At 54.5% G+C, this 19467-nt stretch overlaps 6 protein-coding genes across 6 annotated transcripts; 4 read left to right on the top strand and 2 right to left on the bottom strand.

The window, feature by feature from the left end:
* MRPL7 (mitochondrial 54S ribosomal protein uL5m MRPL7) lies at positions 1–1462 on the bottom strand (the record flags this gene model as incomplete). Its single annotated transcript, XM_076637631.1, has 2 exons — positions 1–192; positions 282–1462. Coding segments are annotated over 2 exons (1182 nt in total). The 3' UTR covers positions 1–191.
* DIP2 (snoRNA-binding rRNA-processing protein DIP2) lies at positions 1325–5596 on the top strand. The gene is made up of 10 exons (XM_076638361.1): positions 1325–1823; positions 1919–2235; positions 2333–2693; positions 2841–3530; positions 3618–3851; positions 3935–4111; positions 4203–4421; positions 4535–4666; positions 4743–5171; positions 5262–5596. Exons 1-10 carry the CDS (start codon positions 1677–1679, stop codon positions 5559–5561), a joined length of 3006 nt encoding a protein of 1001 aa, XP_076501253.1. The 5' UTR covers positions 1325–1676; the 3' UTR covers positions 5562–5596.
* A 1149-nt stretch (positions 5597–6745) lies between these two features.
* On the top strand, positions 6746–10832 carry BDY24DRAFT_374010 (glycosyl hydrolases family 31-domain-containing protein). Its single transcript, XM_076638360.1, has 20 exons — positions 6746–6843; positions 6911–6922; positions 6990–7086; positions 7168–7233; positions 7304–7506; positions 7580–7780; positions 7858–8099; positions 8174–8253; positions 8347–8522; positions 8589–8597; positions 8674–8721; positions 8784–8798; positions 8867–8960; positions 9033–9061; positions 9136–9277; positions 9364–9435; positions 9529–9560; positions 9651–9734; positions 9800–9876; positions 9953–10832. The coding sequence occupies exons 1-20, from the start codon at positions 6835–6837 to the stop codon at positions 10398–10400; spliced, it is 2136 nt and encodes a 711-aa protein (XP_076501252.1). The 5' UTR covers positions 6746–6834; the 3' UTR covers positions 10401–10832.
* Positions 10833–11679: 847 nt separating this feature from the next.
* BDY24DRAFT_374007 (ParA/MinD ATPase like-domain-containing protein) lies at positions 11680–12509 on the top strand. The gene has a single exon (XM_076638359.1). It carries the CDS (start codon positions 11913–11915, stop codon positions 12450–12452), a length of 540 nt encoding a protein of 179 aa, XP_076501251.1. The 5' UTR covers positions 11680–11912; the 3' UTR covers positions 12453–12509.
* Positions 12510–13342: 833 nt separating this feature from the next.
* BDY24DRAFT_437566 (uncharacterized protein) lies at positions 13343–15524 on the top strand (the record flags this gene model as incomplete). The annotated part of the gene is made up of 10 exons (XM_076644279.1): positions 13343–13780; positions 13876–13985; positions 14052–14085; positions 14171–14369; positions 14445–14500; positions 14569–14630; positions 14706–14785; positions 14865–14967; positions 15049–15135; positions 15216–15524. 10 exons carry the CDS (start codon positions 13343–13345, stop codon positions 15244–15246), a joined length of 1200 nt encoding a protein of 399 aa, XP_076501250.1. The 3' UTR covers positions 15247–15524.
* Positions 15525–15680: 156 nt separating this feature from the next.
* BDY24DRAFT_437565 (transmembrane amino acid transporter protein-domain-containing protein) lies at positions 15681–18457 on the bottom strand (the record flags this gene model as incomplete). The annotated part of the gene is made up of 15 exons (XM_076644278.1): positions 18187–18457; positions 17961–17983; positions 17818–17846; positions 17617–17708; positions 17427–17538; positions 17264–17356; positions 17104–17180; positions 16934–17033; positions 16800–16863; positions 16616–16732; positions 16278–16522; positions 16132–16205; positions 15963–16056; positions 15812–15896; positions 15681–15733 (listed from the first exon to the last, which is right to left on the bottom strand). The coding sequence occupies exons 1-15, from the start codon at positions 18360–18362 to the stop codon at positions 15681–15683; spliced, it is 1434 nt and encodes a 477-aa protein (XP_076501249.1). The 5' UTR covers positions 18363–18457.
* Positions 18458–19467: the final 1010 nt, after the last annotated feature.

Raw genomic sequence — 19467 nt, 5'->3', positions numbered from 1 at the left:
GAAAAAAGAAGAGGTCGTGTACCCAAAAGGTATAGTAGATCTACCTGTCTCCGATTCCCGATCCTTCTCACCATCCCAGCCCAGCCAGCACATTCCCAGCAACCCAACCAGCTCGACCTTCCCTCCTTCCTCCTCCTCCGAAAGACGACGACGACCGAGTGCGAGTTTGAGCGATGATTCCGACGATGAGTTCTGAGAGAGAGGGAAAGAGATAAGACAGTTTGATCAGTCGGTGTGATAGCAGAGAAAGGTAATGCGAAGAAGCTCCAGAAAAAACTCACTACTTCTTCTTCTTCCCGTCGTCGAGCCTCTTCCCCTTCTTCCAAATCGCCACGGCCTTCTTCCTCACGTACGGCATCCTCTCGAACGGCACCCTGAACCCACTCAACAACGCCCTACTCCTATCCGCCGCTCCCAATCCCCTCTGGTTGGTGAGGAACGTGATGTTCATTCCGTACATCCTCGGATAGGCGTCGAGGCACGCCTCGATCTGAGGGAACAGAGCCATCGCTGGAGGAGCCAACCCCATGCTGATGGCTCCTGCCGTTGCCGACTCGTCCGTCCTGTCCTCCCCTCGGATCTGAGGAAGCTTCAACCCTTTCCACTCTCGAAGACGAGGGAAGACAAACTCGGTGAGGGTCTCGAGGAATCTCCACATCTCGTCCCCTTCGATCTTGATCCTGCATCCCGTCGCCATCCCCTCTCGGACTCCCCAGGACGCGACTCCCATCTTGGCGTAGTTGATCTGGACTCCTTGAGCGGTAGGGACTCCTCGGTGTCCTTCGACCTGGGAGGTGATGGTTCGGAGCATGTGGATGGCTCCGAGGAGTTGAGCTTTTTGACCGATGGCTTCCGCGACGTTGCAGTTGAGGACGATGCCCTCGAGCCTGGGTACGGATCGAGCGGTGACGGCTTTGTGGACGGGGATGATGGTCGCTCGACGTCCTTTGGGTTTGGGGTGACGAGCGTTGATGGCGTAGGGGTTGGTTGGGTCGAGTTGGAAGGCGGAGAGGTTTCCTGCTGGGAGTTCTGGATCGATGGCCAGTCGATGCGAGTAGGTGAGATAGAGGAGATCGTCGGCTAGGGAGTTGTGGTAGAAGTCCTGGTATCGAATCGGTCCAACCGTGCCTAAACGAAGGTCTTCGATGACGGGAGGAGCGACGACGACGGGTTTGGCGACCTTGGACGCTGCTGCCTTCTTGTTCGCCGCCTTCTCAGCCTTGGTGGCCTTGACTTTGGGAGCTCGAGGAGTAGGAGCGGGAGGAGGAACGAGGGTGGAGGAGGAGAGGAGAGTAGCGTCCGAGGAAGGAGTAGAGGAGGAGGAGGAGGAGGAAGTGGAAGCGAGTTGGTCGAGGGAAGGGGAGGAGGACGAGGTCGCTCGAGAGGAGAGGAGGTTGGTTGGACGACTGGCGGGAGGGAAGACGAGCTTCGGGAGCCTCTGGGCGATTCTACGGACCGACATGGTCTACAGAGAAGAGGAGAAGTTGGGTTGAGAGGGGAGGGAGAGGGGAGTGATGGAGAAAGGAAGGGAAGGAAGGGTCGACCTCACTTTTCGCTCCCTCTCCTCCTCCCTCCCGGAGTCGGGAGTCAAAGTCGAATTTTGAGCTTGCCGTCTCCTTCCCTCCCCTCCCTTCTCTATCCTTCAACTCTCACCCCTCCTCCACAGAGTAAACGTTATGGTTCGCTCCTACCTTCGACACGAACCAACCCAGTCGTTTGGGTTGATCGCTTCCTCAGCGGCCAACTCGCTCTTCGATGGCAAACTCGCCTTCGTTCCAGCCCTCGAGGACGTCCTCGTCTGGGAAGTAAAGACAGCTCTCCTCGTGAGTACCAGCTTCCCCCTCACCTCACTTCCCACTTCTACACGTATACGAGCTCGTAGCTGACTGTATACGTTTCTGCTCTCAACTCGATTCAGGTCTCTATGTGGCATTCTCCCTCTCACACCTCCCCCGTCACTCAAATCTCGAGCTCGCCTTCCTCCTCGCCTTCCTCCTCCCTCTACTCGGTCGGTTACCACGACGGTTCGATACGTATATGGTCCTTCCCTTCAGCAGCAGCTTCAGCAGGAACAGCTGGTCAGCAACGAGAGGCGACCGAGATCGTTTGCTTCAACGGTCACAAGAAGGCCGTAACAGCGCTCGGTTGGGACGCGGATGGGTCGAGACTCGCCAGTGGAGGAACAGAGGGAGAGATCGTCGTTTGGGATGTAGGAGAAGAGCGAGGAATCGTTAGGTAAGTCTTCAGTGTTCTGTTCTTGAGCTCTGTTCAGTTGAAAGGCAACTCGGTTTGAAACGAGCTGACCTTTCCTCCCCTTCGCCCTCGTCGCCAGACTTCACTCTCACCGCTCTCCAGTCACTTCGCTCCACTTCCTCCCTCACCCCACCTCCTCTTCTCACCCTGGATACCTCCTCTCCACCTCTCTCGACACTCTCCTCAAGCTCTGGGATCTCCAAACCTCTCACTGCGTCGAGACCGTCGTCGCTCATCGATCCGCCGTTCACGCTGCCCACGTCCGCTTCGTCGCTGGAGAGGCTACCATCTCGGCCGAGGATGAGGAGGACGAGCAGGTCGAAGAGGCTGGAACTGGAGGATGGGAGGTTGTTACGTCGAGTGGAGAGGGAGAGGTCAAGGGTTGGTGGATCGGAGAGGAGGCTTTGGCGAAGGGAGTTCGTGAAGGAGAGGACGGAGAGGTGAGCTTTTCTTCCTGCTTTTCGCCCAAGATCCGTTTCTCGAGGACTGGCAAACACGTTATATACCTCCTGAACTTGTTGGGCGATAGCTATAGCTCGAAGTACGCGTAAAAGCTGACTGTTTCTCTCTTCGACCTCCTCTCTCAGCTCGCCAAACTCATCACGCCGCTATCCACCCTTCCTCTTCCCTCGACTGCCCCCACACCCATCACCAACATCCACTTCCACCCTACCCAACCTCTCCTCTTCATCCTCACCTCCGACCGAACCCTCTCCATCCTCCGAATCCGCTCAGACGCCGAAGTCGAGAAGAAGAAGGCGCGTCGTAAGAAGAGAGATCGTGAGAAAAAGGCCGCTGCCGCTACCGAGGACGGATCCGTCGTCGTCCAGGAGTCGGAAGAGGACAAGCCTACGTCCTGGGGAGAGAAGTTCGTTCTCTGGACTTCGGTTCACGCGTCTTCAAAGATCAAGTCGTTTTCCTTCCCCCCGTCGGAATCGTCAGAAGGATCGTCGTCGTCCCTCAAACCTACCCTCCCTCTCCTCCTTCACCTTTCCACCAACTCCCTCGAAACCCACTCCATCCCTCTTCCTCCCTCCGCCTCGGCTGGCAAACTTCCCAAGGACGCTCCTCCTCCGGAAGCGAAGCGACTCGCTGGGGTCGACGTGCAGGGACATCGAGGAGACGTGAGGTGTTTGGCGGTGTCGGCTGGGGATGATCTGCTGGCGAGTGGGTCGAATGGAACGTTGAAGATCTGGAACTTGAAGACACTGAGTTGTATTAGGACGATGGAGGGAGGGTACGCGATTTGCGTTTGTTGGCTGCCCGGAGACCGTCACGTTCGTCCTTTCTCCTTCTCCTCGTCAATTCGAGTTCTCAGAAGCTTACTTCTTCTTTCTTTTCTTCTTTGCTCTACACTCCTGCAGGTCGTCGTCGGAACCAAATCCGGATCCCTCTGCCTCTACGACATCTCCTCCTCGACCCTCCTCTCCGAAACCCAAGCCCACACCGGTCCTGTCTGGTCTATCCAAGTCCGACCTGATCAGCGAGGAATGGTCTCTGGAAGTGCCGACAAGGACGTCAAGTTCTGGGACTTTGAGATGAAAGAGACCGACGTTGGATCGCAGATGGTCAAGGATCGAATGGGTGTTGAGCGAGTCGTTCGTCCTTCCTTCCCTCCTCTTTCCTCCTGCTTCGCTTCTTTTCTCGTTCTGACTCACCTTGATCCATTTGTTGCATTCAGTTCAAGTCGAAGGCTCTCGCTCTCACCCACACTCGAACCCTCAAGATGACCGACGACGTCCTCTCCGTTCGATACTCTCCAGACGGTCGACTTCTCGCCGTTGCTCTTCTCGATGCGACCGTCAAGGTCTTCTACCAGGATACCCTGAAGTTCTTCCTTTCGCTCTATGGTCACAAGGTTCGTCTCTCGTCTCATCCTTCGGCTCCTCGCCGTTTGAACGACGCGTCCATCCTCGAACTGAAAGCTGACCTTCGTCTTCTTCTCTCAGCTCCCCGTCCTCTCGATGGACGTCTCGTCCGATTCGAAACTTCTCATCACCTGCTCGGCTGACAAGAACATCAAGATCTGGGGTCTCGACTTCGGAGACTGCCACAAGTCGATCTTCGCCCACGAGGAGAGTGTGATGCAGGTCGCCTTCGAGAAGGACTCGCATTACTTCTGGTCTGCCGGAAAGGACAAGGCTTTGAAATACTGGGACGGAGACAAGGTTCGTACTTCACCTCCGATCTCATCTCCTCGACCTCGACTTGGTTCAGAAGAGAGAGACGCGTCGAAAGAAATCTCGAGCTGACCTCCTCTCCTCCGCTCTCCTCCTCACAGTTCGAGATGATCCAAAAGATGGACGGTCACCACGGAGAGATCTGGGCTCTGGCTGTCAGTGGGGAGGGGAAGTTCGTCGTTTCGGGATCTCACGATCGGTCGATTCGAGTTTGGGAGAAGACGGACGAGCCTGCGAGTTCCCCTCTTTCGCCTTCCTTCTCCTCTCCCCTCGTCGACTGACTCGACTCTCTCCTTCCTCCCTCTCCAGCTCTTCCTCGAGGAAGAACGTGAAAAGGAACTCGAGCTCCTCTACGACGCCAACATCGCCGACTCGATCAACCGAACCGCCGCGCACGAGGGAGAGGGAGAGAACGAAGCCGAAGCCTCGACGGTCACCAAGCAGACGATGGAGACGCTCATGGCTGGAGAGAAGGTCATGGAGGCTCTGGATCTCGCCGACGACGAGCGAGAGGCCTGGAGGGAATACGAGGAGTCGAGAGGGAAGCCTGGGAACGAGAACGTGCCTCCGCCGGACAAGAACGCGTTGCTCAAGGCGATGGGAGACGTCGGACCCGAGCAGAACGTGCTGAACGTGCTGGCGAAGATCCCGAACGCAAGTTTGCAGGATGCTTTGATCGTGCTGCCGTTCAGGTATGTTGGGTCGATGTTTGAGTGTTTGAGCTTCTGGGCTCAGAAGGTGCGTCGCGTTCTCTCTCGCTCTCTCTCTTCTCGCACTCTTGCTTTCCTCTCGTTCGAGTCTGACTTTTCTTCACTTATCTTCTGGCAGGAATGGAACACCCCTCTCCTCTCTCGAATCCTCCTCTTCCTCCTTCGAACCCATCACGCCCAAATCGTCTCCAACAACCTCATGCGACCGACCATCATCTCCCTTCGAACCTACCTCCGCTCCGCTCTTCGTCGTCAACGGGAGACGGTCGGATACAACCTGGCTGCGCTGAAGTTCATCCAGAGGCAGGTGGAGGGAGAGAAGACGGCCGAGTTCTGGGAGAGCGAGGGGATGGACGAGGAGAAGGTCAGGGCTAGGATCGAGGAGGGGAAGAAGAAGAGGAAGAGAGTGGTCGTTTGAACGAGGATCTCTTGATGACTATTTTCTGTCTTTCACCGTTTCAGTTGATCCGAGAGAAGTTTTCACTAGATCCGAAAGGTCATCTCTCTTCCAGTAGCTCGCTCTTTTTAGTCGTCGACTCCAACCGTCCGCGACCTCGAAACAGATCACCTCGCCTTCACTCCCGACTCCCAACCCCCATCTCTACTTCCCCATCTCTTTTTATACCCTTTCTCCCAAGATGCCCTACGAGACTCCCCTCGTCGACTTCGAGCTTCTTCCTCTCCCCTCTGAGGCTCCTACGTCCATCGTCCTTCAACAATCGTCCATCCCAACCGAGAGATCGTTCGTCTACGTCCTCTCTCTCCTCTCTCCCTCCTCCCTCAGGGTCGTTCTCGCGAGATCGAACTCTCCCGGAACCATGGAAGGAGGTCTCAAGGCCCCGGATCAGCTTCCAGCTCTCGCTTTCAAGGGACTCGAGGTGAGTTCTCTTCTACAAGAAGGAGGAGAGTGGAAGGTCGCGGCGGGGTCCTCAAACCGTCGTTCGAGTTGAGCTTGAAACAGAGAGAGTCGTTGGGGTCGGAGCTCGAGAGCTGGACTGGGTTCAGCTATATGGAGCTAGGGAATATAGAAGGAGAAGGTTTTCGCATTTCCGGTTTCTCTCTTCGTCGAGAAAACTGCGAGGGAAACGTTCGTTGGGGAGCTCACCTCCTCCCCCTTCCTGTATCTCCTGGAGGATCACGTCGTCCTTCTTCTCCTTCTGCCAGGGGAAGGGATCATCCCCTTAAACAGAACCCTTCGCCCTTCACTCCTACAAAATCTCTCACGCAGGGGGCAGGCTGAACAGCAACCGAAACACTTCGCGAAGCTCCTCCCTTTCTTCCGAGCTCTCGAGCTCACCTCCTCCTTCTTCGTTTCATCTCCCAGATCAACGCAAACGCCAAATCCCTCACCTTCCCATTCGATGGCGGCGTCGTTGCCTCTCTCGACTACTCTGGCTGTCCCGTTCTCAAGATCGTCGATGCTCAAGGTCGAATCATCCATCGAGATCTGTCGTACAAAGGTGAGGGAATCAGACCATTTTCGCCGACTCGTAGCTTTCTTCGAACTGACGCCGTTCCTTTCCGATGAAGGCTACTGCTTCGAAGGGACTGCCGAGGATCTCGCTACGGTGCCTCAGGAGGGTGGGAGGGTGGGAGGGTTCAGCTCGTACTCTGAAATCGACCTCACATCGATCTGCCTCGGACTGGGAGAGAAGGCAGCACCATCGAACCTCGCCCGACGACGATTCGAGATGAGAGCTGTGAGTTTTTTCTTCCCTCCCTCGTGACATCGAACACTCTCTGATGCATTCCCTTCTTTCCATCCAGACCAACGCAGCTGTGAGTCGATTGGTTTTGAAGCATGAGACGTGTTCTCGTTCTGACGCGTCGTCTCTTCTCCTTTCAGTTGTACGACGCCTGGAACTCCGATCCTCTTTACAAGCAACTCCCTTTCCTTCTCATCATCCCCAACCCAAACTTCCAAGAGCCTGTCAGAGAAGGAGGTCCGTTCCTGTTCTTTTCTGCTCTCTCTTCGGCCCTCGTCGCGTCCTGACATCCATCTCTCGTTTCTCTTCCTTCCTCAGTTCCCTTCCCTTATGTCCAAGGAGTCCTTACTCCCTCAGCTGGAGCTGGAATGTGGGATCTTGGATGTGAGTCTGTCGTTCTCAGCTCGAGATGCTTCGAGGGGAATTCGAAGGCTGAACCCTTCGTTTTCGACAGGCGAGCACAACGACCCTCTCGGAGACTTCAAGAAGTTCACTCAGACCGAGGGACCTCTCGACATGATCATCTCCTGGGGAGCCACTGGTCAACAAGTCAAGGACAGGTGGAGAGATATCCTCGAATCTCAAGGAGGAGCGACGACCCTGGTTCCTCGCCAGTGGATGGGCTACCTCGGGTCGACGATGGGTCAAGCGGAGTCGGTGAGCTCAATCGACCTTCAAGAGATCGGGAGACGCATCTAATTCTCGCTCCTCTTCCTCTCCGTTGTTACAGGACTCTCCTCCCGCCCAAGAACTCCTCAAACTCTTTCCTCAAAAGTGCGAGGAGCACTCCATCCCTTGCTCAGCGATGCATCTCTCCTCTGGCTACACCGTCGATAAGGTCGACGGCTTCAGGAAGGTGTTCACCTGGAACGAAGATCGATACCCCGACTTCGAAGGACTGATGAAATTCTACCACGAGCGAGGAATGAAGGTGAGGGAAGACCTCGGCGCGTCTCGTCCTTTTCGTCCGTTTCTCTGACGCTGCCCTTGTTAACTTCCTTCTTACAGGTCTCTGCCAACATCAAGCCCTACGTCTCTCATCGACACCCTCACTACCCGAAGCTGAAAGCTGCCGACGCTCTCTTCCGAGACCCCGTCACGGGAGAGCACTCATCGACCCAAGTCTGGAGTGGGCTTTGGAACGAGAACTGGTTCGGCAGCTGGGTTGACATGACCAGCATTGAAGGGAGGAACTGGTGGGCTGATGGAGTCAGGGATTTGGTTCGACGAGGAATCGATTCGACTTGGAAGTGAGTTTGTCTCCCTTTTCTCGTCGAACGAAGCTCGAGCTCACATGTTGCCTTCCTTTCTTCTCTTCTTTTAGCGACGACAACGAGTTCACTCTCGCCGATCACTCTCATTTGGCGAAATGGGAGCTTCCTGCCAACTTCACGAACCCGGGAGGTGAGTCGCGTTCTCCTTCCTCTGCCGATGCGTTCTCGAAACTCATACGCCCTCTCTCTCTCCTTCCCTGTTCCCCGTCTTCGACTCCTATAGCCCCTGGCCCCAAGCCTGTCGGACTCGTTGGAACGATCGTCAATTGCGAACTCGTTGGACAAGTCAGCAAAGAAACCCTCGAGGAAACCCAACCTGGTCGACGAGTCTTCGTTCTCAGCAGATCTGCCAACGTCGGATCGCTTCAGTACATCTCTGCTTCCTGGAGTGGAGACAACGTGAGTCTTTCCTTTCGGCCTCGACACTCAAGACTGAGCTGATCTTCCTTCTTGGCCCTCTTTCAGTGGACGAGCGTGAGTCCGTCGCGTGGAATTCGACAACTAAGACTCAGCTGATCTTCCTTCTTCGTGCTTCCTCGTGCTCATTCAGTGGAAAACCTTCCGAGGAAACATTTCACAAGGTCTCAATTCGGGTGTCGTGAGTTCGCAGTCTTCTCGTCCCGACCTTTTCGACTGCTGACTCGACTTTCCTTTTCCCAGAGCTTCCTTCACACTGCGAGTCCGTTTCCTTCCCCTTCTTAGTCTTCTACTACAGCTGACCTAGACTTCTCCTGTTCTTGCAGTACGGCGATGATATCGGAGGGTTCGGAGGTCCCCTACCTTCTCCTGAGCTCTTCCTTCGATGGGTCCAATCCGCTGCCTACCGATCTCGATTCTGTCAGTCCCTCTCCCTTTCCCGCAGGTCTCGAAGACCTCTCGACTGGCTCATACTTACCTTCGCATCTTCAGGCATTCATTCCTTCAAGCCTACCAAAGCGGTTCGTGAACTCGCTCCGCCGTCGAACGCAACCCTTCGCTTGACGCGTTTTCGTCTTTTTCGTTTTTCCTTCAGGATCGATCTGGAGGAGCCGAAGTCAACAGCCCCTGGATGTACCCCGAAATCCTCCCTCTCATTCGACAAGCTATCGAGAGACGATACGAGATGCTTCCTTTCCTCTACGCTCTTCAGTGGGAGGCTGCGACTTTGGGCAAGGGTGAGTCCTGTTCGGTTGTTCGGGGAAGGGCGTCCAATTCCAACTTCGAAGAGACTGACTCGAAACCTTGCACTTCTTCCCAACAGCTCCGATGACTTGGATGGGATGGGATCAGTTCGAGAAGGATCCAAAGTGTTATGAGGAGGAGGTCGTCGACGGTCAGTGTCGTCTTCCTCCTTCATTGGCAAACCTTCCCAAAATCCGCATCGTCCTCCGAATCTGACATGATCTTCTTCTTCTCTCTTCCGCAGGTCAAGATTACTGGCTCGGTACTGGAAAAGTCGTGAGTACCCGTTTCGAGAGCCGTTTGCTGATTTCCCGCTTTCGTTCTTTCGTCCTGACCTTTTTCTCGTTCTTCCACTCGTCACTTCAGCTCGTCGCCGGGTGCTATTACCCAGGAGTCACTTCTCGTCAAGTCTATCTCCCCTCGAGCAAGGCTTCTGGTCAAGTCGACGAAGTAAGTCCTACCTTCCGCGACGCGTTCTCGACTTCCTCACTGACGCTCTTCTGTTTCCGTCGCAGGGATACTACGATCTCAACACCGGTGTCTTCCACGAAGCTGGGACTACCGTCGTCACTCCCACTCCCTTCGAGAACATGTGAGTATCGCTGTTCGCTCGTCCGATCTTCCTTCGAATCGAGACGATGTTGACGCCGACCTTCCTTCTTTCGCAGCGCCGTCTTCGTTCGAGCTGGTACCGTCATCCCCATCGGCAAGCCCTGCGTCACCGTTACCTCTCCTACTGGTCTTCCCTCCACCACCGCCGACGGAACTCGAATCCTCCTCAAATCAGAGGGAGGAGTGGTCGAACTCGATGACTTCCGAGGGGTCGAGATCTTCCCTCCTCCTCCTTCGTCCTCGTCTGCTTCCTCCTCTTGGAGCTGGGAGTGGAACGAAGATGACGGAGAGTCTCACATGGAAGGTCTCCAAGTCTCTCGCATTCGTGTCGAGTACTCGGTCGTCGGAGAGGAAGTCGACGTCCAGGCCTCTTGGGTTTCGAAGGAGTTCATCCCTCTTTGGAACAGCCTCTGGGTCGTCCTTCCCAAAGGAGACGAGAGGAAGGTTAGGGGAGGAGAAGAGAAGGTCTGGAGGGGAAGGAAGGGATTCGTGGTCGAGATCTAGCTACGTCGTTGTCTTTCTCGCGTCGCGTCGCGTTTCTCCATGTTCCCTCTCGTTCTCTCTCTTCATCCGTAACTTCTCTCGAACATGTCACAGCCTCGTGCCTCTTTTTTTCTTTCCTTCGTTCCCTTTCTCTTCTCTGTTCCTTTCAGATCCCTAGTTCCCTATCTCTCGTTCTCGATCTTTTGCTCTCATCCCCGTCTTTTTGCGCTCGTTTCTCCTTTTCTCCCTCTCTTCATACACATCCCATCGCCATACCCTTCCTATCCAAACCCCTTTACCCACTTTAGCTGTTCTCTTCGTGTGATATCTCTTCGTTCGTCTCTCGTCTTTCGCTGGTCGCGTCCTCTTTTTCTCTCTTCGGGAGCTAGTCTTCCTCGCCTTTTCTTTCACCTTCGATTTTTCTCATGGACTTCTACTCGATTCCTTCTTGGGGCGTGGTCGCTGAGGTATTCCTGGAAGCTGAGGAAAGCAGCGAGGTCGGCTGAGAAGGAGAGGCGAGGTTGAGCTCGAAGGAAGTGAACATGGGCTCTGGTCTCACCCTCTTGGAACTTCAGCAACTGGAAGAATGATTTTTCTCCGCTCGATGATCTTTGTTGGGACTTTGAAAAAAGGGAAGGGAGCAGATTTGATGCAGGCGGAAGCAATTCTTCGGAGAGACGACCGACGAGCTCTCGCTTTCGAATCTCTCCCTCCTCCTTCGCTGACTTTCAACGACCAGCATCAACCCGACTCAGCACTCCATCACTTCCCTCCTAGACCTTTTCAGACCTATCACCCTCCTACAACCCATCTACCACCAAATCCCTATCCAATCGCCCTCAAACCTCAGCTTCAACGAGCTCTCCCCTCCCTCCCAAAATGAACGCCTCTCAACTCGCCATCCCTCTCGACTCGTCCTCCTCCCCAATCACCCGTCGTCTATCCAAAGTCTCTCAGATCGTCCTCGTCCTCTCTGGGAAGGGTGGAGTCGGCAAATCCTCCTCAACCGTCCAACTAGCCCTCTCTCTTCACGCCCTGGGATACAAGATCGGAGTGCTCGACACCGACCTCACAGGTCCCTCCATCCCGCGCATGTTCGGTCTCGACGGCCAGGGAGTTCACCAGAGCACAGACGGCTGGGTGCCAGTCTACGCTGATGGGGATGAGAGGAGGTTGGGAGTGATGAGCGTAGGGTTCTTGTTGAAGAGCAGCAGGGATTCGGTCGTGTGGAGGGGACCGAAGAAGGAAGGGATGATCAAGCAGTTTCTGGGAGACGTTCGGTGGGGAGAGTTGGACTTTTTGCTGGTAGACACCCCTCCTGGTGAGTATTACAACCTTTTAATTTGTTTTCTTGCTGCTGCTGAGGAGCTATCCTGCGTACGGAGGAAGGGAGAAAGGGAGGGAGGGAAGAGAGCTGAAGGAAGGAAACGCGAGCTCGAGCTGACCAACTCTCCTCCTTCCCTCCTCTGTCTCCTTCTCTGTCTTCGTTCCTCGCCCCCATTATCAGGTACTTCGGACGAACACCTTTCCCTCATGACCCATCTCCACCCACTCTCCTCTCGACTTTCCTCCGTCATCATCACAACTCCTCAGGCCGTCTCCCTCCTCGACACCTCCAAATCCCTCTCCTTCACTCGCAAGGTCGGACTCCCCGTCCTTGGACTCATCGAGAACATGTCGGGATACGCTTGCCCTTGTTGCGGAGATATCACCTATCTCTTCGGCCAGGGAGGAGGAGAAGAGATGTGCAGGAGGGAAGGGTTGCAGTTCCTTGGGCGAGTCCCCGTCGAGAGCGACCTCGTTGGGTTGTTGGATGCGACGAGCAGGAGACCTCCACCGCCGCCGCAACGGATACTGGAGAATGGAGAGGTGGAGGTGATGGAGGTGAAGGAGGAGGAGGAGCTGGTGATACCGGAGGGAAGCTTTGATCTGTCGGAGAGGTACAAAAAGACGTTGAGCTCGAAGCTGTTTGAGCCCATGGCAGCGGAGGTTGTGAGGTTGTTGAAGGCGCGGACGGAGGAGGAGTTTGCTGAGGCAGCTGCTGCTGCTGCTACTGCTGCTATTACTGCTTGATAGATATCACACCTAGGTTCAATCGTATCTAAGAAGCATGCGTGTTGTTCGAGGGTCGTTCGAGGGCGAGAGCAGAAGTCGAGCTTCGAGTCGCCCTTTTCTCGCGTCTGTTGGCTTGCTTTCTTCGCATACCCCTTCGCACTAACTCTCTCTCGAGACATGCCTCGATTACGAGACACGCTCCGTCGAGTTGCTGACTTGCTCCGTTTCTCAGAAGACGTCTCTTCCGCCCTTTCGACTCTTCGACGCACTCGTCGCCCTTCCGCTCCGACTGTCGACACAGATCCGACCTCTCGTATTGAACAAGAATGGGAGTTTGGATCCTTCGCCATGTGCGCGTCGCGGCCCTAGTGTTCTCGTTCCGTCGAAACTTTGCAGAACGAAGAAAGCGGTGACTCACTCTCGACGCGTCGTCCCTCATTTAATTTCTTAAGCCTGGCGCGTGCTTCGGATCATCCCCTCCCTCGTGCTTCTACGGAACCAAAACTCTGCCCTTCCGTTTCTGTCTCGGATGATGACCTTGACTCTTTCGCGTACGCAAACAAGTGAAAACGAAAGCCTGGAAGGCTGGACAGATGAAACGCGTTGTTGTCCTCGCTCGCTCCATCAATCGAAAAACCCTTCCTTCGCTGCCCTCTTCTTCCCTCTCCCCCTCTCCCTCTTTGCTTCCCTTGTCTCATCTCTCGGAGAGGAGAAAACAGAGAGTCAACACCTCTCGTCATTCTTTCGTGGGGAGAAAGGGGAGACAGGGGAGGGAGGGGGGGGAGAGAGAGTGCAGGGGTGAAGGATGAGCCGCCGCCTCGCTGTCTGTGTTGACCTTCCTCGTTGGTTTTCGTTGTCCCTTCCTTTTCTTTCCCCTCCAACTACCACCCCAATCGACAACGAAATCCATGTCGATCCCAATCCCATCCCCTCCCGATTCCCCTACTTCATCCTCTGCGAGCGTCAAGTACGGAGCACTCCCTCGACTTTCTCACCCCTTCCCAACCACGCCTTCGACCAGCGACAGCGCACTCCCTTCCTTCTTTTCCTCCGTCGCTCCTCCGGACACCGCACCGCACACTCCAGTTCACTTCGACGAAGAGAGCTCGGTCGAAGATGCAGTCGTGATGACGGGGAAATCAGTCTGGCTTTCAACGTCAGAGACGAGCTCGTCGAAGAGGTCCCTCTCTGCGACCCCAAAAGGTCACCCTCTCTCCTCCTGGCCCGGAAAAGCCTCAGAACCTACAGGACTGGGTCTTAGTGGGTTGGGAGTCTCCCTGGCTGGGTTGCTGAAGCTGAAAAGTGGGAACTCGGAGGAGAGGAGGTCAGGTCGTTCGTCAAGTCCAGTGAGCTTCTTCTTTCCCTCCCTCCTCTGTTTGCTGGGAACCCGTTGACCTCCGACGAGCTGACGTCGATTCTTTTCTTATTCTTCTTTCAACAGCTTCCTGGATCTCATACTCATCGAGCCCACAAAGCGACTCTCCTTTCCTCGGTCCTCTCGCGACGCGCTCGTCCTTTTTTCCTCGTCCTTCTCGCCTTCATCGGAGGGCTGTGAGTTCTCGATCTTTTCCTTCTATAAATCGAGCTCTGACTGACCTCTCGTCCATTTTCCCGTAGCATCTACCTTCTCACTGCTCTTCGACCCTCATCCGTTCGTTCCCTCGCTCTCCCACCTCCTGAGTCCATTTGAACTGACGACTCCGCTCCTCGTCCTCAATCTGCTTCCTTCATCTCAGAGGTCAACAATCTCTCTCTCTGAACTGCGACGACTCCACCGTGCTCAAGCTCCATCGTTCCCTCTCTCGACCTCAGTCAAGAACAAAGGACGATGGGTCTGGGGGGAAGGTCAAGAAGCGGCAGCTTTGATCGATTTCCTCTCGAGCGAAGGAACCCACGCGCTGCCTCCTCTCTCGGAATCTGGCGTTCTCGATCCTGGTACGTGCACTATCTTTCTTCTTAGTACTCAGAGATCTTTCGGCTGACTCGACCCTGTTTCCACCTCCCATGCAGCTCTCGTTCTCGATTTCAATCCTCATTCGTCGGCGGGAGCTGAAGCTTTGACCGAGGTGAGTCGAACTCCCCTTCTATTCGAACGCACATGATCACTACTTGACCTCGCTTTCCTCTCTCGCAGATGGTAGAGAACGTCTGGAACGAACGAGTCGTGGTCCTCTTGGGCAAAGGACACGGAGATCCGTGAGGCCCCTTTGGATTTCGACGCGTTCACTCTGTCGTTCTCCTTACTGACGTCTCTTCTGCTCGCTTTTTCAGTGTGACTCGGAAACTCCGCTCCTCCATCGAGGATCTCTGGGTCGTTCCGTCTCCCGTCTTCATCGAGGTCACACAACGACGTGAGTGCTGCTGTCTCTCTCGTCTCTCGATTGACGTCGACAGTGCTGATCGTCTCCTCCTTCGATCTTGGTCTTTTAGACGACGCCGATCATCTCATTCCCATCCTCAAACGTCTCTTCAACTTCAAGAGCGAAGATGATCTCCCTATCTTGCTCATCGGCGGGGCCAAGGCTGGTCATCTGTACGTCTTCTCCTTTCGAACGGACGCGTCGAGTTGGAACCGCCTCGCCGACCTCTTTCTTCCCCTTCTTGAACAAACCAGGGACCTCCGAGATCTTCTCGATGATACTGCTAGGACTCGAATCACCACTCAGATTCAGATCGCTGGCGGATCTTTCGTCGACGAAGCGTGAGTCGCCATGGACTTTTACCTCCAACCGTTCGACGAGGAGTGACTGACCGTTCTGTCGCTTCTTCCTTTCTTTCCAGACTGAGGAAAAAATCAGGCAGGAAGCACTAAGCTCCCTCTTTGACTCCCTGCATCTCGTTCCCGTATCTATCTTCATCTCTCTTTTACGCTCCAGGAACCATATCACGTCGCTCTCGTTTCACGTTTACTCTCCTTCGCTTTTGCCTACTTCCACATCTCCCTGCATACCTTCGCTTATCTACACTCCCTCTCGTTTCCCTAGCATGCACTGCCCACACCTTCCTTTAGAAATCCTGTTGTAACCCGCGTCGCTCGATCTTGCTTTTGATCTCCTTCTCCTCGTTGTGCCTCTCGGGTCCTACTCCCATACAATCAAATCGTAGAAACCTTTTCTAGGTCGAGACATGATGCTCTTTGCTGAGACGCTGATCGCATATTGAACGACCGATCTAAAGAAGCCCGACAACCAAAAGAGGACTAGAAACCGAACTTTGAACTTTATGTAGACGAGAGACACGAGAAGATTAACGAGTGAAAGTGAAACCACTGTTCACACATCCGAAAGGAGTTTTTATGGCTGAAGTGGAAACAGGGAGGAAGTCAGCAAGAGAAGCTGGCGTTCGACGAAGAGGAGGCAGGGAACGAAGCGACTCACCTCCCGTCGCGTACGAGATCCGAATTGACTCGCAAGCCGCGTAAGTACCGGCTCCAAAGAAGAATAGACCGACGATGAGCATGACCTGGAAGCAGATGAACGAAGAAGTCAGCGGAGGGGAAAGAAGCGATTGATGGGAGAGGAAACGCACGACGTTCAAAATCGTCTCCGCCGACCTATAGAAAGAGGTGAAGTATCCACTCTTCTTGTACAGAAGTTTGTAGGCGAAAGCCCAGAAGATGAATCTAGAGGGCGAAGAGGAGGAGGGTCAGCCAACGATCAAAGAGTGGGAAGGGTCGAAACGCGTGGATAAAACCCACCCGAACCAGCTGTCGAAGAGGGAGGAGATCAAAGAAAGAAGATCGTTGAAGAATGGAATGGATTCTCCGATGATCTGAAGAACGAAAACAGAGGTGGGTTCAATCTGAGCTCGACGTGGAGGGAACGTAGCAACGCGTCGACTCACGAAGGCAATCACCCATCCAATAGCGACGATGGCGACCCAAACACTCCAACCCTTGACCGTGTGACTCCTTCGATGCTTCGAGTTCTCCGGGAAGATCTGGAAGAAGACAGCTCTGGAGGTGACGAGGGAGTAAAGGATTCCGACGATGATGATCGTCGGGAGAGTGAACGCTGCAGCAGGCTGAGCGTATTTTTTGATCAGAGAGCCGTAGGCAGGAGCGGTGGTGAGGATGGTTCCAGTGTGAGCTGATTTTAGGGGAGCATAGAACCTGGATCAGCCGTGACTCTGTTCAAAGACGACTCGTTCGTCCGAGACGAGTCGAGAAGAAACGGACTCACAGTAGACGACGGCTCCAGTGATCGTGAAAAGGATGAGCTCCGCGGTCATCGAAAGGTAGAGAGCTTTCGGGAAGTCTTCGGGCTTGGCCATATCTCCGACGAAGGAAGGAATGAGGGCTGAAGAGTTGAACAAACGAGCGGAGGTCAGAAGTCGAGTCAAGAAGGGTCGAAAGATGCGGCCTACCTTGTCCTATGAAAGTATACGCGATGTTTAGAATAGCCGAAGTCCCCTGGACGAAGGTAGTGCCCTGCGGAAACGAGATGAAGGGGAAAGTCAGTTGTGGTTCGGTGCGAAGAGGCAAGGTGTGTTCGACATACCTCGGGAGCCCAAACGGTCCACGACAAAGGTGTTTCAACGTCATCGATGTATCCATTGGGAGTTCCCTGGACGCCATGACCTATCACGACGATGAGGAAACTGGGAGGGAGGGAGGGAAAGCGGACGTCAGATTGGAGAGCTCGATGCGATAAAGATTGATCGAGCGCACCAGATGAACATCGTTCCAGCGGAGAAGATCCCGAGGGGTGTGGTGTGACGGAAGTCTCTAATGAGAGATCCGAAGAACTGTGAACGGGGGAAAACACAAGGAAAGAGGAGGACGGATGAGACGACGCGTCGAGAAGCAAACGAGATTGCGAACGACTCACCATGATGACGGCGAGAACAACACCCCAAACGGTCGTACACATGGTGTAGCCAAGCGTGTTGATAGCAGTAGCTCCGGCGTTGCAATGAAGTCCCTGAGAGATGGAAGAACCGATCAGCTTCAAGCTCGCAACGACGAAGAACAACAAACGAGAGAGGACGGACCATGATGAAGAGATTATTAGCGGCTAGACCGACAAAAGCAGCGTACCAGTAGACCTTCTTCTCTCCGAAAAGATAGTAGGCGACGTCGGCGATGTCTCGGCATTGAGGGTAGCTGAGGAAGAGAGCAGAACGGTCAGTGGATCGATTCCCGAGCGTCTTTCTTCTTCAGCTCCAGGACGCCGAAACTCACGCCATGCAGAATCGCCAGAGAACGTGAGACGTGTAGAGGGTTGCGATTCCGATAAGGAGGGTCGATATCGTTCCTCCTGCCATGCCAAGAACCTGCGAGAGCGAAAGGAGGGAGGGGAGAGGAGGGAAGAGGTGCGAGATCGGAATCACGATAGTCAGCGAGTGAGAACAGAAGAGATGATGGGATGGACTAGAGACTGACCTGGAAGGAGTAAGGGAAGGCGAGGATAGCTGAAAGAGGAAAGGCGAAAGAGGTAAAGACGAGGCGTTTCAGTCAGCCCTCCGACCCTAGCTTCACGATCGAGCTCGCTGCTTCTTGGAGCGAAAAGAAAGGTTGCTGCTCACCCAAAACAATGTATTCGGTGAAGCTGAGCAATCGAAGTACGGATAAGAGAGTGTCAGCTCGGCGAGGAACGTGAGGAGAGGAGCGCGAAGAAGGAACCGAAGGGGAGGAAAGGAGGGGTGAGCTCGTCTCCCCTCCTTACGTCGGCTCGCCCCGAACGAGGCATGCTTCCCTCCCTCTTTTCACCCCTCTGTCAAGGCAGCAACCAGAAAGAGGGGAAAAACTCACAGGAGAACAGCTGTCCTCTGCCAACTCATAGCTCGTTCACTAATCTTGACGGTGTACTCGCTTCCAGTCTCGTCTACGGCTACGACTCCCTCCTCTCCTCCTCCTCTCGTCGAAGGCGATCTCCTGGGACTCGACTTCTCCTGCGGGTAGTTCTTCTCGGGGTAGGAGTCAGGCATCTTGGGAAAGGAAAGCTTTGAAGGAGAAAGGGAAGGAGAAGGTGGGTGTTGAGGGGTTCCGGAGATTTTCGAAGGGATCCTCAAAAGAAAAGAGGGAGGCCGTCGAGGGAGTTCGGCGTCACTGGAGACCTCAATCGCGAGCCCAGACTGATTTGATAACGCTTCCCTGCTCCGAGAATAGCTGAGCTTCGATTAGGCAGACCTCGAATGTAGATCTTACCTTCAAGCTCGATAGAGAGCACTGGAGAAAGGCAGAGAAGCGTTGACCGAGCTCACGGATCTCGCAAGAAGATCAGGGTCGAGCAGCCCTCCTCCTCTCCTTTTCAACCGTTTCGTCTCGGCGCCGTCTTTTTCAGGACATCCAAAAAGCTTGGAAGGGACGGGTGAGAGCGAGATCTGTCGCCATCCTGTCGGAGTATGTTGTCGAGAAGCGGAAGAGAGAGAGAGACGGCTTGATGAACGGACGCGTCGCGACGATCCCTCGTTAATTCGTCGGATCTACTCCGTGCTGACGAGATGAGTATAAAGGAGACACGCAGTTAGACTGCTTTGTCGAGGACGAAGTATACGAGGGACGCTCAAGGTCAGTCAAGAACGAGGAAGAGGAGGAACCGCTTGTCGACCTCGTTTGTAGGCTAGATTTCAAGACGCCTTCATGCTGAGGCTTCGCTTCAAGAGCGTTTCCGGAGAGACATCTTCATGGAAATTGAAATCCTGTGTGTTACTGTACTCCTCTGGAACATGGGAGGGCAGTCGAAGGGGGCTACGACGGACCTCGTCGAGCGCGTCGAAGACGATAATTTATAGTGGGAAAAGGTCGTGATGACCCATTGCATCGCGAGTGAAACACACAAGGCTTTAGAATGATTTCTAGTTCTCGTAACAAGCGGTAGAAGAGACCGAGCGAAGAACGAGAAAGAAAGTGCGACGCGTCGAGGATCAACGCGTCGCCCTGAGGTTTCCCTCACCCTTTCCCAAAGTCAGCCGCTTCCCAACCACAAAGAAGACCAGATACGTCCATCCTGCTTCTTTACTCATTTAGCTTTCCCTCCTTCTAAAGGAAGAAGAAAAAGCTTCCTTTGTCTCTCCGATGACGAGCCTTGCC

The sequence above is a fragment of the Mrakia frigida genome, assembly GCF_051309035.1.
Source record: "Mrakia frigida strain ATCC 22029 unplaced genomic scaffold BDY24scaffold_1, whole genome shotgun sequence".
NCBI lineage: Eukaryota > Fungi > Basidiomycota > Tremellomycetes > Cystofilobasidiales > Mrakiaceae > Mrakia > Mrakia frigida.
The sequence above is the reverse complement of the archived record's forward strand: the minus strand, read 5'-3'. Positions and strand labels throughout refer to the sequence as shown.

Bases quoted from the DNA above. Each gene is read 5' to 3' on its own strand.
- DIP2 (XM_076638361.1), top strand. From the start codon at position 1,677: ATGGTTCGCTCCTACCTTCGACACGAACCAACCCAGTCGTTTGGGTTG. The intron at 4,112-4,202 runs GTTCGTCTCTCG...TTCTTCTCTCAG, and splicing joins TTTCGCTCTATGGTCACAAG to CTCCCCGTCCTCTCGATGGA. The intron at 4,422-4,534 runs GTTCGTACTTCA...TCCTCCTCACAG, and splicing joins AATACTGGGACGGAGACAAG to TTCGAGATGATCCAAAAGAT.
- BDY24DRAFT_374010 (XM_076638360.1), top strand. The intron at 8,254-8,346 runs GTGAGTCGCGTT...CGACTCCTATAG, and splicing joins CAACTTCACGAACCCGGGAG to CCCCTGGCCCCAAGCCTGTC. The intron at 9,436-9,528 runs GTCAGTGTCGTC...TCTCTTCCGCAG, and splicing joins TGAGGAGGAGGTCGTCGACG to GTCAAGATTACTGGCTCGGT.
- BDY24DRAFT_374007 (XM_076638359.1), top strand. From the start codon at position 11,913: ATGACCCATCTCCACCCACTCTCCTCTCGACTTTCCTCCGTCATCATC.